This window comes from Mus pahari, chromosome 9 (genome assembly GCF_900095145.1).
Source record: "Mus pahari chromosome 9, PAHARI_EIJ_v1.1, whole genome shotgun sequence".
In the NCBI taxonomy this organism is placed as follows: Eukaryota; Metazoa; Chordata; class Mammalia; order Rodentia; family Muridae; genus Mus; species Mus pahari.
The window spans coordinates 88,062,459-88,075,466 of NC_034598.1; the positions used below are offsets into that span (position 1 = coordinate 88,062,459).

General features: G+C 39.5%; 1 protein-coding gene across 1 annotated transcript in view; it reads right to left on the reverse strand.

Annotated features, from left to right (window-relative positions):
- Window positions 1-356: 356 nt before the first annotated feature.
- Window positions 357-13,008, reverse strand: part of C9H12orf42 (chromosome 9 C12orf42 homolog) — a 141,179-nt gene continuing 128,527 nt past the window's right edge. Inside the window, exons 5-6 of the mRNA XM_021205845.1 lie at window positions 4,792-5,151; window positions 357-947 (exon numbers count right to left, since the gene is read on the reverse strand). Coding sequence (XP_021061504.1) covers window positions 514-947; window positions 4,792-5,151 — 794 coding nt within the window. The 3' untranslated portion in view covers window positions 357-513. The remainder of the gene's footprint in view (window positions 948-4,791; window positions 5,152-13,008) is intronic.

The following is a 13,008-nucleotide window of genomic DNA, read 5'->3' on the forward strand; positions in this document are numbered from 1 at the left end:
CCGGCTTCAGGTTTCTGACACAAAACCCTTCATATAGCCTAAAGAATTTCCCTAGGCACATCAGAAGCAATCAAATTTCGTGTTAACTATTATATTACAGGCATTCAATTAGGCTTTCCAAAGGTCTATGTAGAAATCCAGAAAGCCGTTAGAAAATATCCTTAGCCCTAAGCCTAGGCTGGCAAGTAAAACCCATCTACCTGTAAGAGCAAAACAAAAGCCCCGACCTTCCGATCCCAGCAGGCCACGCTGCAAAGTGGCACGCGGTGCATTGTGCAGCGCAAATTCTTTGTAACAGTGGGAGACACTGCAGAACAAAAATACTATTACAAATGCTTCAAAAAGAACATTTTTTTGGCGGCGATAGAGACTTTTGACATTATTTATTAGGTTCAAAAATGCTTCACAAAGCATAACAATGGTTCTGTGGAAACCAATACATCTGAGGCCCTTTCTGTTGTTCTGGGCAGGCATTGATTGGAAGATGGGCAGAGCTCGCAGAACAATTCCTTCTCAGCAGTTTGTGTGAGTATTCACCATGGGCTTCGAAAGACTCTGTGAACAAGTCTTATGGGAATCCCGGGGTGGGCGCGGGGCCACTGAAGAGCAAGCCTTCATTAACTTCTTGGAAAATAAACGGGTAGAAGAGCCCACGAGCAGAGGCAGGGGTTCTTTGACCACACGGGCGGGGAAAGAGATAACAGCCTTTGGCCTCCGTTCAGTGGGGAGATGAGGATGCTTGAGGGTTGTCTCTGGTGTTATGGCAACCGTGCCTCTTCCTAATGCACTTCCGCACACGGTTAGGGAATCTGTTTGTGTTGGGGATCCCAAGGCTGTAGCTTTATCCTGCTGCACAGTTTCAGAAGTCTTAATGATCGGCTGGGAAGAGTAGTTCTGACTGACACTTCTGCAGAGGCCAATGGCGGTAAAAGGTCTCATCGCAGGACCTGGAAGAAAAAGCAGAGCGACAGTGGAACTCCAGCCTTTGGACAGGGATCACAGGGCAGCAGCTGGGATGGAGAGAGAGAAAAGAGAATCCCTGGCTACCCTGTGACATAATCCAAATGCTGAATTTCCCTTTGCTGGCCCCTGAAACAAGATCCGGAGTGTAAGATCGGTGTTTCAGAGGGACCTGTTCAAATCTTCCAAGAGAACGACGAAAGTGGGACTGCCATCTTCTGATTTTCGGAAGTTTGTAAAGAGAAAAGTTATTGAATCATGTTAGGTATGCTAGGAAAGATCAATGGCCCGCTCAGACTGACAACTAACGATCTGAAAACAAATCCAAAAGTTACTTGGTTAATTTTATTAGAAGTTGTAAAACCAGATGAAAAGTGAAAAAAAGATTACCCTGAAGCTGAGTCTATCCATCAAAACACTCTCCCAGTGACATTGATATCAGGTTTAATTTTTTTCTTTGCTCAATCATACCTACATTGTTATATATTCTATCTGCATTTTATGCATATAGTACTACGATTTTTTATTTGAGAAATTCTATACATTAACCACACACATTAGAATTCTATTCCTTTAGTAATAAATTAAGATAATATACATGCTTAAATCATTCTCTGCAAGTCTCTATAGGCTTTTCAATAACAAGAAAATTGCTAGAATATTTGAAATGAAGGCAGAATTATTTTCAAAAATGTATAAAATTGGAATGCGTAATAGTATCATCCTAACACAGCATATTGAATAGCTATTGTGTCTCTAAGGAATTAAATTCCATGTACACCACATTGCTTTGTACCTAAGAGGCACTGAGTGTTTTCCGCTGTGTACTTAATAAACCTGAAAAGTAGACGAAGAGTTTAGTGAATCTGACTGATCCGAAGCAAGAATTATTCCTGAACATAAAAACGGAATGTCATTTCCAAATGTCTAATGCTGTGCAAAAACCTAACAACGCCTATTAGTGTGGACTTTCATCCCTCACACATGAGCCATTTAATTCCTTACCATATTTAGTGCATAAAAGTTCTCCTGAAATTCTGGAGCGTAGCATAATAGGACATGACATAGGCAGAGTATACTGTCCTATCTTCTAAGCTGAAAAACCAGACATTCTTTCCTTCGGAACACTCCAGTAACCATGATGATGCATTTGGCAAGCAGCAGGTGTAGTCTGAGAGTGTAGTCTCTCACAATCCAGGTGTCAGAGTCCAGTCCTGGACCATGAGCTTGCCTGTGCTTCTTTGTGCTCACTGGGAAAGTGGAGCTTTTACTATTGATGTCACTTGATGGCTGATGAAACTAAATTTGTTCATTCATTTATTCATAGGCTAGCATAGGAGAATCAAATCAGGTAAGGCACCCAACAACATCCAAGACATTGGGGATACAGGAAATAGAGCGAGCAGCATTTCTGTGCATAGACAGCTGATATTCTGTTTGTGGGAGGGAAGTGAGGTGAAGGACACCAACTCATGAATAAGTAAGTTTAGAAGTCTTAATTTGTTGATTATTCCAAAGAGAAAAACAAAGAAACAAAGATTAGGGAAAACCAAGTGTGTCATATTCCACTAAAGACTTGTCCATGGAAAATTAAACTAGTTAAATATTTGAGGAAAGACCATGACAAAGGGTTAAGTGTTGGGAGCATCGAAAGGGCTTAAGGATGTTCAAGATCTGGGCTCACAGTGAGAAACTTGAATCATGATGTCAACCCTACAGTAACAGAACCCCAACAGACCACCAATTCTATTTCTAAATTATGAGAATAACATTATCTCAGTAGAGGGATTGTATGAAGGTATATGTTTACACAGGTACATTGCCTTACACAGAGCAAGACTCAAAAGAAGCTAACCAGGTTGGGGAGATGGCTCAGTTGATAATATGCTTGCCTCACAAGCATTAGATTCCCCAGAGCTCATATAAAAACACCTGGGGTGGGTACAGGCGTTTGCAGTCCCAGAGCTAGGGAGGGGGAGATTGGAGGATGCCTGGTATTCTCTTGTCAGCCATTCTAACCTAATGAGTGAGATCCAGGTCAGTGAATGCTGTCTCAAAAGGAGGCAGACTCCTTAGGATGAGATATGAGGCTGTCCTCTGGCCTTCACACACATGTACATGCACACATGCATGTGTGAACACATGCACATACACACACGTGTGCAGGCACACACACACCTGTACATACATACATACACACACACATACATACATACATACATACACACACACACACACACACACACACACACATACATTTTTTAAAAAGTGTTAACCAGTTCACATAATCTGCATCCCATCTTTGGGTCCAGCATCCCAGACATTAAAGAATCAGACTCACTATCGGCCGACCATCTTACAGAGCCTGTCTTAACTGGAGTGAAATCTCTCTCCTTCAGACCCACCCCACACCCCAAAATGTTAGAAACCCTCCATCGCAAGAAAGCTGTGTAACATCAACCCAATCCTCCCTTCTACATAGTGGTTCCACAGCTTTCCTCACACTTCCTCTCCAGTTTGAACATTAGAATCATAAACACCACCAACATCACATAGTCTCTACTGCGTTTAAGGAACTTTTTAAAATGAACCCTCTAGTTATAAATGCACTTCTTTTTACTTATTTTTTTATTGGATATTTGATTTATTTACATTTCAAATGTTACCCCCTTTCCCACTTTCCCCTCCGAAAATCCTCTATCCCATCCCCCCCTGCCCCTGCTTCTATGAGTTGTTCCCCCACCCACCCACCCACTCCCACTTCACCACCCTGGCATTCCCTTACACTGGGGCATCGAGCCTTCACAGCACTCTTCATAGTGCTTCTTATCCTTGATTTATGGATGAAGAGATCAAGCTCAAGGAACATTCATGGAACTGAACTGTGGCTACAGAATTAACATGAGAGAGAGCTGAGACTTGACCCAAGATCTTCAGTTCTAAACCCCTTCCTTATGTTCCAATTCTTTATATCTAGTCGTTTAGTTTTTAAAAACCTTTGCATGTGCATGTACACGTGTATGCTTGTAGGCATGTGTGCCTACCATACGTGTGCATGGGTAAACACACGTGTGAGTGTGCAAACAGAGACTCGTGCATGCACTAGCATGTGTGTGGAGGTCAGAGGACAACTTCAGGTTTAAGCCCTTACCTTTCACCTGGTTTGAGACAGCCTCTGTACTTTCTGTTGTCCTTCACCACTGTGTATGCTCTGATGGCTTTGTAGGCTCAGATGGCTTGACAACAAAATTCCAAGGATTCTCGTGTTTCCCCCACCTCCCGTTCTCACGGTTGAAGCTCTGGGATTATAGACACGTGCTTATGTGCCCAGCTTACATGGATTCTAGAGATCTAAACTCAGGTCTTTCAAACACCTTAGCCACTGAACTGTCTCCCCACTCTCTGTTCCCTTACTTTTAATCATTTCTCCCACATCAATTGCAGCTGACATTGAAACAGCCAATTTTCACACATATTACCCTATCCTATTAATTCACAGCTCCTTTATTTATAAAGCGGGGAGGCTAGCTGTCTAAATGCTATGCAAATGGACCTAAAAGGCTCAGCATAGAGTGTAGCGCGTGACAGCAGCTTAACATATATGAGGTTAGAGTGATGTCACTGCCACTGTCCAAGTATAACACCTTAATTATCAATACTTGAATGTTATGCTCATCAACGAGTAGTCTAAGTCAAGCCGATACAGCCTTCAGAACACTTCTAGAATAGTATGGCTTACCACTGATTCAATAATCAGTTTTTATTGACGTTAAAACCCAGAAAGTGACAAGCTGAGAGAAGAAAAGTTAGAAACCACAATGTGATACCTACCAGAATCTCCCTTGGAGTTGACCAAGGGATGGTTCTGAAGTGGGATATGTCTACCTGAAGCTTCCAGAGAAATGGTATTCACTGACTGTGATCTTTTAAGAAGCTTACTGGCAGCTTGCATTTCCAGAAATGGGCTGACCCAGGTCTGCTTGGATAGTCGTCTAGATGGCTTCTGCCCTTCATTGATGGTAAAGAGCAGATCATCTTCCTCCATTTCACTGGATGGTGACAGGGAAGGACAGGCTTCTTCACCAATTTCTTCATCGAGGGAAATGGTGCTCGCAGGAGACTTGGGGATTGTGTACTGGTGAACACAAAGTAGTCTTTTACCTGTCATTGGACTATGAGTCCCTATAGATCCTGTAAAAGGGAAATACATTAGTTTGAAAGCATCACTTCAAAAATCAACTTCTAGATTAATGGAAGAGAGGATGGATCCAGCTACAGAGAGATGTGTTTCAAACCTGAGCAAGCATAGATGACCATAAAAGGAACTGGGGTGTGGGAAGAAAAAACCTGGGAAGAATGTGGAGAAAAACAAAGGGCTGTGAAGACTGTAAGTCTGGGCTATGTAGCAAATCCCATAAGAGCCCTGAATATAGTTACCACTTAGTCCTTGAAAGAGCCATAGCTAGCTGAAAGTATTATTATCTCCATTTTGTAGTCAGAACACTGGCTCAAAGCCTATAAGTCACACACACACACACACACATACACACACACACACACACACACACACACACACTGTATTGAAACTCTGATTTGCAATATTTATACCTTGTACCTTCAGTATCAACACATGTGGTCTTGGTAGGAAGTTTTTAAAAATATAATTAAAGATGAAGCCATGCTGAATGGGGCTTCATTTTGTTTCTCAGTATTAGAAAGCTGAGACACACGAGAGAGAGCATGTGCTTCATGGAGACATAGACAGGTGAAGCCCTGTAAAGATGGAGACAGGGATTAGGAGCCAAAGATAGATAAATGCATGCATACATACATACATGCATGCATGCATACATACATGGCACATTGGTAATTCCACTGTCATGGAATCAGAGGTAAGTGGGTCTCTGGGGCTTAGTGGCCAGTCATCCTAGGCTGCTTGGCAAGTTCCAGGCCAAGTCTCCAACAGTCAAAGATAGACATGGATTCAGCTAGGGCAATGCCAACTTTCCTTGTCACAGGCAATGGTGCCTTGGAGAAGAAGCTAGGGAGAAGATGGCTTAAAGAAATAGCTAAGAAACAATTCTGACATCTTAGCCAGAAGTAGTGGGCAAGTTATAGATGGAGAAAAAGAGTAATAAGTCTCTGGAGTTTGCAACCAGATGGACAGTATAGGGTTGTGCATATGCATGTGAGTGTGCATGTATATGTGTGACTGTGTATATGTGTTTATGTATAGTGTGTATATGCATGTGTGGTGTGTGTAAATTTATGTGCCTGTGTCTGAGTATGTGTGTGGTGTCTCTGTGTGTCTATATGTGTGTGTGTGTTTGTGTGTGTGTCAATGAGTGTGTGTATACTGTATGTGCATGTTTGTATATGTGTGTGTCATTGCATGTATGAAAGTATGTGTGTGATTGTACCTATATTTTTGTGAATATGTGTGGAATGTATAATTGTATTCATGTTTATGTCTGTGTGTATGTCTCTGTGTGTGAGTGTGTGAGTGTGTGTACATGCATGTATGTGTCTATATGTGCAGTGGGGTATATTTGTGTGCATGTATGCAAGTATGTATGTGTGTGTGTGTGTGTGTGATTTTAGGATTATAAATAGGAAGAATTGAGTATGAACATGGACAAAGCTTATGTGTTTGTACCTAATTACCAAATTCAAGCTTCTTGTGATTCTGGTACTCTGGATCAGCTCCTCTACATGTTTTATGTAAACAAAAACATAAATGCTGGCTTATTTTTAAGATCTGTTATTCTCTTCTTAGTATACTAGTGAAAGTCAGTGAAAGTGCCACACCTTAGAACTAGACATGAATCAGAGCTTTCTGTAATTCATAGCTCAGGAGTCCAGAAATTTCTCTTTAATTTTACATAACCTCAGATTCTCATTTCTAAAATATGGAGAATTGCACCTACATTTTGAGACTATTATAAAGAATGAGGTTATATAGTGTGCATAATGAAGTATAGTTGGCATGTAGAAAACAAATATTAAATATCAACATTATTACATCACAAAATTGATATTATATGAAAGAATAACTAAAATATAAAGATATAAAGCACACAACATGAACAACAAAATTTGAAGAAAATAAACAAAAATCAACAATACAAATGACCAAACCTCTATGAATCTTTAATTAGACAAAATTAAAATTCAGAGAGTTAAAATAGTTTAGTACTCCTACTACAGATATATTTAATCAAATCTTTTCATATAACAGTGACATGAAATGAAATTTTCAATGTGGAGGTAGGTAGTGCAGAGAAAGAGAAATTTCTAGGACTTAAGAATCTCCTTAAATTGGGTGCTAAACAGTGTAGTTTTGAGAACTGAAGGGGATCTTGCAGAAAGCTATTGAACCTGTGAGAGATAGTATTACCAAATGGCCTACTTATTTATGCAGTCAATTGTGTCCTTTAGAAGATTTATTCAAACCCTGAACTTGAGTAACTGTGAATCTGCCCTTATTTGAAAATAGGGTTTTTTTTCAGATGAAAATAAAGTTGAGGTCACTGGGGTGATCTTCAGTTCAATATGACAGGTGTCCTTAAGAGAAGAGCGATACAGACACAGATAGAGAGGAACACCATGGATGGGAGAGATGAAAAGATGCTCCAACTAATAAAGGAATGCCAAGAATTTCTATCCAAAGCAAAACAAGCATTGAAATAAATTTTCCCTCATACAACACTTTTTGAGTCTTGCTCTCCAAAGAGAGAAAATAAAGTCTCTTGTATTAACCTGCCCAGTTTGTGGTAATTTGCCACAATATCTCCCAAAACAATTACATACATTATAGATTAAATTTGCACACATTATCTTAAAGTAATTTCCAACAACTATTTCACCTAAAACCAAAGTGTTTGGATTTGGGAGATAGAAAAGAGAAGAATCCCAAGTCTCTGTGGAAAGGGAAGCTCTGGCCGGATGACTTGAGTTCTACCATGGAGAGGAGCTAGGCCGGAGTACCAGACATAAACTGTTGAATCACAAGTGACCACGAGGATACTGGCCATGCTAACTGCCATATTCTGCCAAAACTACAACTATGTACACTGAGAGATAATCATAGAAAGTAATCTGTAATCCCATTCAAGTGGACTTATTCTTAGGCTATCTGCCCCATGTGAAGGGATCAGAGACCTTCCAATCCTTTTACTGTCAAGAAGAAATACAGACTTAAAACATTTTAGAGAGAAGAATTTTTAAGAATGTAAAATCTTCTGAGTTTTAAATGTTGTTTTTTTTTAGTCTTCTAATTATGTAGTAGGGAATACACATGGCACAAATGCTCTCTGAAAAAAGCACAAGCCACCAGTTAGTCTTTGTCACACAGTCAGACCTAAAAGTGTCACAATCATTTACTTCCTCCTATAATATCTTTACCTTAGAACGGGATATTTTCATCTTGGATCTATAAAACTGCATTTGTAGTCTCAGTTCACAGATAGTCTTAGATCATAAACTTGAATGTCTGATTTTCATTTTCATTGTTTTGTTATTTCATCTTAAACTCCACAGTTTGACATGGTAAACAAAAATTTTTAAGCTTCCTAAAATGCAGAGAAACATTTAGAATCTTTCCGAAGTGGAAACTTCTGGTTTCTTTGGAAACTCAGCTATGTCAAATTATGTTTTGCTTGGGCACACAGGTGAAAGGATGCTTTGCTAAAGCAGGCACATAAAAGAATGTTTTCCTGAAGCAGACACAAGTAAAGGGATGTTTTATTATAGCAGACACATGAAAGGATGCATGATGTTCAGAAGGAATATAAATATGACTCCACAAGCAGTAGGAGCTCAAGCATTGGTTTGTTTTGCTCACTTTGCTGTTCTTCACTAACAATGTGTATTGGTTTGCCTTGCATTGCATTGCTGAGCTCTGCTTGTAGTGATGCCATGGAGAGAAATTCGCCAAAGGACTGTTCCTGGGTTTCCTGATGTTCCTTGCCACTTGCGAGGCCTTGGGCTGGTTGGTCTTGCAAGCTTCTTCAGGATTGGAGTATCCTTGCTGGTTTGTAGATGGTGATTTCCAAGAGGACTGGACTGCAGCTGCTGATTCATATTTGGTGTTTGCTACTGGACTGGACTGCTGATATCCTGACAATGAAGACTGGACACCCCACCAAGCAAGACTACTTCCCCTATGTCCTAAAAACTTTTCTCTTCCAATACCTCTGGTTGGTGGTGGGCTAGAGGGGAGGTTGAACATTTATTAAAGTAGGTTGAAAAAAATCTGCATACATCTTTCAAACTTGTAGCTTCAGCTTTGGGTCTCTTGGTCCACAAGGAAAATGAATACCACTATAACTAATGGTATCGATCCATCCTTATTCTGTTGTTCAAATATTGTAGATAGGATGGAAGTTCTGAACCACTTCAAATACACTGAATTTCCATTCACATCTAAGAAGTTATGGATAAAGATAATTTAAATGTTATCTGAGACTAAGCACCTTCAACCTCCAATGCTGTAAATATTTTGGAGATCTAAATTTTTACACCACTGTATCAAATATTCCACTGCTTCTCAGAAAAGCAATTAACTTTGCATTTTGTAACATATTAGGTAATAAAAGCAGTATGACATTAAAATAGATAGTCATTCTGGTTATTAATTTAGTCAATATTTTTAATCATCTGCCGTAGATTACATACTACTCCAATGATGAATATTTATACAGGCCAATATAAGAAATAATTGAAGACAAAAAGTATCAGTTGATTTACGCGAAAATGAACTAAAGTCTATCAAACTAGATTTTTAATTTCACAGATTCTTGAATCTGTTTCTAGTATCATCAGTGATAACATGGCCACATCACCTGGGCTAATAGAACTACTGGTTATCTTGGTCTTGAAAAGAGAGACAACTTCTCAAAATTCTTCTGCAATCTTCAATGGCTTTCAATATTTTTTCTTAATTTTCTTTCTTAGCTAGTAACAAAATTTAAGCTTGATTCCAGAGCCAGTGGCTCAAAATCCAGCACTTCTTGGTAGATTACACACCAAAATCTAATTCAGTCTCTTTAAACATTGGCTGCGTACTAGACAATATATATTAGGCAACAACATATTGGACATGCTTTTAAAAAATATGGTTCGTATCCCACTATTGGCAAACCCAGTGGGTGGGACCCAGGTATCTGTACTGTGAAGCCCCACTGTGATTAAATCTTGTTAGTATAAAGAGTCATGTGCTTATGTTATGAAAGACTGCCAGAAGCAATGACCTAAAACACCTAGGCAATTAATTCTCTCAAGCTCATTATATATGTATCCTTTAGGTGTGAATAGAGGATAAACCTATATGTTTTTGTTTCCTCCTATCAAACATTCATTCAAAAAATTATTGTTAAAAACCTACTGAATGTCTTAACTTATACTTGGTGTAAGAGAATAGTATAAATGTAGTTCTTATCCTCATAAAGATTATAATTACTGTATATTATGAATAAGAAAAGCAGCACCACTAAACAGTTTTAAATAGAAAATAGTATCAAGGAAGACCCAAAGAGTTGAGAGAAAGGTTCCTAGATGGCATTTCATCTCAAAAGACCAGGAGTCTGAAAGGGGTTTGCTCACTCTGAAGAGAATAAGATACCATTCTGACCACTGAAAGCAGCCCCAAAGGCAGAGATAAAGTGAGCCCAGGGGGTCAGGGAGGAGTTTCGAGGTAGCACAGTAGGTGACAGAAATAACAGACAACAGATCACAGCATCTGAAAGAATGCCAAACAAGATTAATGAAAAGCATGAGCTGAAATGGCACACCTAAGGCCATCATTCTCAAACTACAGAAAGTCAAACACGAAGAGTTAAAAAATGTGTAAACATGTGTATGCACATGTGTGCATGCCTATTCATGCAAGTGCATGTGAATATGCACATGTGTATGTGTTTGTGTGTATAGACCAGGTTTCAACTTCAGGTATTATTCCTAAGGTACCATTTACCTTGTTTTGTTTTGTTTTGTTTTGTTTTGTTTTGTTTTGGGGGGGTTGGTTGGTTGGTTGGTTGGTTGGTTGGTTTGTTGGTTTTGTTTGGGTTTTTGACAAGATCTCTCACTGCCTTAGGAAACTTGGGAAATTGACTAAACTGGCTGGCAAGATTCTCAGGGATCTGATCTAAATGCATGCCTTCCCACTGCTGGAATTACAAGGAAATGCCGCTGCACCCAGAATTTTTGTATAGATTCTGAGTATCAAACACAGGTCTTCATGCTCGCACAGAAAAGCACTTCACACACTGAGCCAGTTCCCTGGCCATAAAGAGAAAATCTTGAAAGAAGCCAAGGAAGAGAAAAATGCTTAAAGGAGAGCCAGGAAAAGAATCACAGAAAGAGACATATGATATGCTGTAGTGAGACTATTTAATAACAATTAACAATCTGTTTCGAAAGTCACTACAAAAATAGATTTGTGTTCACATCATGAAAATATAAAATAATATGTAAGGTCATTAGTATGATTGACTTGGTCCATAATTATACATATTTCAAAGCATCATTTACATATAATATATAGAGTATTCTCAATTGTTAATTAAAAGTCTATCAAATTCACAACAGAAATCAGAAGTCACATAATTAAGAAGGCAAAATAAAACATTCAAAGTGTTGAAAGACAAAAATAAACACATAATTTCATATCCAGAAAAAAATATTTATTAACGTTAAAGGATAAATTCAGAATTTCTGAGAACAGCAATGGTCACAAACCACTTGGTGGGATTCTTTCTCAGTGGCACTCTCCTGCTAGAAATGTTAAAGGAAATGATTTAGAGGGAAGAAGAAAGGGTATAGATCATCAACGCAGATCTCACAGAGAGAGGCACAACTTGGAGAAAGGCTGAATACAGTCACCTCTTTTTCCTCCTGTTAGTTGATATGACAGTTATCTTCTGAAACAAAACATAGTGCCAACTTCAATGCAAAATGGCTTCCTTTGCCATGTCTCCTGACTCCTTTCTCCGATTTACCTTTATTCAATTAGTAATATACATGGCTGCTCCTAAGCTTAATTCCCCTCACAAGGATCAAAGTTTGGTGAAGGCATGTACCAACTCTGCTTCATACACCTGGCATTTACTAGGCACTCAGGAACTAACTGTAGAAAGAAAAGACAAGGAAATGAGCTGCTCGTCTCTGATGGGCACGCGTCAGTGTGAAGGTTACCACTCTCCATGTTCACTTCATCAGACCCCACTTCCTCTCTCTGGGTGTTGCCTGAGGATGACCATTTCATCTCTTAGAGACAGGTCCACATCCCTCAGTTTATCACAACCACCACACCAGCTCTAGTAACCATGGAGCCTGTTCTCAAGCAAGGAAGGCAAACAAGGTTTGTCTCAGTCATCAGATCTATCAAAATGTTGTGACACCAATTTTTACATGAAGAATTTGAGGACCATGTTGAGGTTCATGGGACAGACCCTGATGTCAGCCATGAATGTGAGTGAACAAAGAATGAAGTAACCACAAACAAGGCAGCCATTTGTCATGACTCAGGCACACTACTGTACACAGAGGTAGCAATGCTTGCCTTTGAGGGGGGAAAGCTGTACCTTCTTTTAATATCATTGGACCACAAGGCTCTCCTATAGACTCATGAAGTCACCCTCTCCAACCTGAAGAAAACATCAGGGTCCTCACACCCAGGGCACACTCTTTTGACACTATTTATTCCCACAATACCATGAGACTTGTTAAGCCACAGAAAGCTCTCAGCTCAGTGCAGATCCATATAAACTGTTTCATTTCTAAACTTACAAACATGTTTCATGACAAAATTCAATTTAAAGAACAATAGCCTAGGCTGGACAATGGTGGCAACATGTCCTTAATTCCAGTCCGCAGGAGACAGAGGCAGGCAGGTCTCTGTGAATTTGAAGTCAGCCTGGTCTACAGAGGAAGTCCAGACCGTCCAAGGGCTACCTGGTGAGACCTTGTTTCATAACCAAAACATCAACAAAAAGCACATTGGCTCAATAGCCTGAGCATTTGATTACAGCATTCATTATTTTTCCGAGT